The following is a 2,325-nucleotide window of genomic DNA, read 5'->3' as shown; positions in this document are numbered from 1 at the left end:
AACAGGCTGCCCAGGGAAGTGGTTGAGTCACCATCCCTGGAAGTATTTAAAAGACAGGTAGATGAGGCGCTTAGGGACATGGTTTAGTGGGCATGGTGGTGTTGGATTGACGGTTGGACTCGATGATCTTAGAGGTCTTTTCCAACCTTAATGATTCTATGATTCTATGATGCTGTATTCAGTCCTGGCTATAAGTTTAAAAAAAAAAAAAAAAAGAGTCCAGGTTGGAAAAGACAGAGTAAAAGGCTGCTAGGATGATATGCTGGGATGACAGGGGAAAGGATATTACGACAGGAGATAAATAAATTATAATATGTCCCCCCCCAATCAACCAAAGAAAAAAAAATCTCTCTTGCTTAATATAGGAATACGAAGGTTGACCACAGGGTATGATTGTTCCTTCAGGAACACAGACTGGCCTTAGGAAGTTAATTGCAGGCAAAAAAAAAAAAAAAAAATTCAATTAAAAGGAGTGACAAAAAGGGTATAAAGTTGGTGTGATCACTTTAGCTAAGAATTTAGGGAAAGGCTGCTACCCAAGAGAGAAACAAAACCAGGAATAGGCTGTCAATTGGAGGAGTGGTAGCAACACTGAAAAAACCCTAGCCAGTTATATGAGAGAGCATGATAGCTTCGTAAATGAGATTATATATTGTCACAGCAGGGGACTGGCCTTGCTGACCTAAGATGTTCTTTCTAGTCTTAAGTACAACTGATTAATTCATTAGCTGATGGTGCAGCCGTTTCTCAGCCATTCATTGAGGGATACGCAGATGTGAACAGATTGGAGATAAATTGGAACAACTCTGATTTATCTTATGGCCACTCTTCTAATTAAGTCTCCTAAGATAGAAGCCATACATTTTTCTACTAGAATCTCTGTTTTTATTCTAAGCACAACTTTTTCCTCCCTAGTCCCTATAGGTAAAAAAAGAAAGTCTCATGTAAACATATCAAAATACTTAGCATTTTACATTGTAACTTTGATAGACCTTTCCCAAGTATAAGCTGAGGCTAAGCTACTTGCAATATGTGATAAGCTTAGAAAAAGAAAAAATCTGTTTAGGTCAATCATTTAAAAACAGAAACATTTTTGTATATGCTGTTTAGAGGAATAGATTTAATAAAAGTTACATTTTCTTGTATTTTCCTGTGAGGTTTTATGGTTGGAAATTTTGACTACCTAGCAAACCTGCATTCTTTGAGATTTCATAAAGTTTCCTTGTATCCTGCAATGAGTCTGCCCCAAATAGACAATATTTAAACAAACAAAACAAAATTGCTCTGGGATCAAAGTGAGTTCATATTGGGTGCCATTTTCAAATCCTTATTATACACTTAGAATAGCTGTCTTGCAGCAGAACCAAAATAAATGCATGGTATTGTGACTGCTAACACAGGATAATGTTCTCGTACTTAGATCTTTCATAGATCCTGTTTGAAGACGTTTATTTCTACGTGTATCAAACATTTAAAGCAAGAGCAGTACAAATAGTTAAAAAAAAGTTTAAAATTACAGAAACATATTCTCTGTCTCTGCAGGAGGTAATTGTAGGATGCCGACTGACTGTCAGCAGTCAAAACTCTGGAAATCACAGAACATCAATTTGGTGCTACCGAGACACGAGAAGACATAGAAGTATCATGTACTTCCGCTAGGGTACTTTTTTTATCTTCCCACATATTAAGTTTAATGAACATTAGTTAAAAGTTTACAGGCTTGACTATTTTTTCCCTCAAGATTTCGACATTGATTATTAATCTCTTTTTAACAAAAGAAAGCTGTACCTCTCTGACCTTGTAATAGCTGAAGAAGGAAGGTTGCATTTTCTAACATCCTGTTCCATTAGGGATGAAACCCAAATGAATCACTTTGAACTTTATACCAAACTCTACTTAGGAGCTTCTCCTTTCACATCCAAGCTGAGTACATACCTAAAGCCAGTAGGTAGAAACCTATGATAGTCTCTCCTTGCTCTGTTACAGCTGCCTCTCTGCTCAGAAAACTGTTGTTGTTGTTTCTCCAGGGTGCCTGTGCAGAAAACTGGACAGACATTTTCGGTGGAGCTTATGACCCAGAAATTGCCCTTTCCTCAGTACGTCCTGGCGAAATAAAATGGTTCCAGCCTTTTCCTCAGTTTCTGCTCCCTGTATTCGAGGGAGCTCTTCGATGAGACTAATGATCTAAAGAAGGAAATCTGAAGGGACAGGAGCTTTGCAGCCTTCTGACCTATTCTTCTTCACTAATCCTATCTACTAATACAGCCTGTGAATCTGTGGCCAGCCCAAGACATCAGATACTTATTACTGCTACGTGCAGAACTC

The 2,325-nt window shown here is 37.9% G+C and overlaps 1 protein-coding gene across 1 annotated transcript in view; it reads right to left on the bottom strand.

The window, feature by feature from the left end:
• The window catches only part of LOC103922834 (opsin-5-like), a 32,044-nt gene extending 29,988 nt beyond the window's left edge, over positions 1-2,056 (bottom strand). The window contains exon 1 of the mRNA XM_009331033.1: positions 1,936-2,056. Within this exon, the coding sequence (XP_009329308.1) occupies positions 1,936-2,056 (121 nt within the window). The remainder of the gene's footprint in view (positions 1-1,935) is intronic.
• Positions 2,057-2,325: the final 269 nt, after the last annotated feature.

Source organism: Pygoscelis adeliae, unplaced genomic scaffold (genome assembly GCF_000699105.1).
Source record: "Pygoscelis adeliae isolate BGI_AS28 unplaced genomic scaffold, ASM69910v1 Scaffold218, whole genome shotgun sequence".
NCBI classification, from domain to species: Eukaryota; Metazoa; Chordata; class Aves; order Sphenisciformes; family Spheniscidae; genus Pygoscelis; species Pygoscelis adeliae.
Note: the sequence above shows the minus strand (reverse complement) of the source record. Positions and strands in the feature narration are given on the sequence as shown.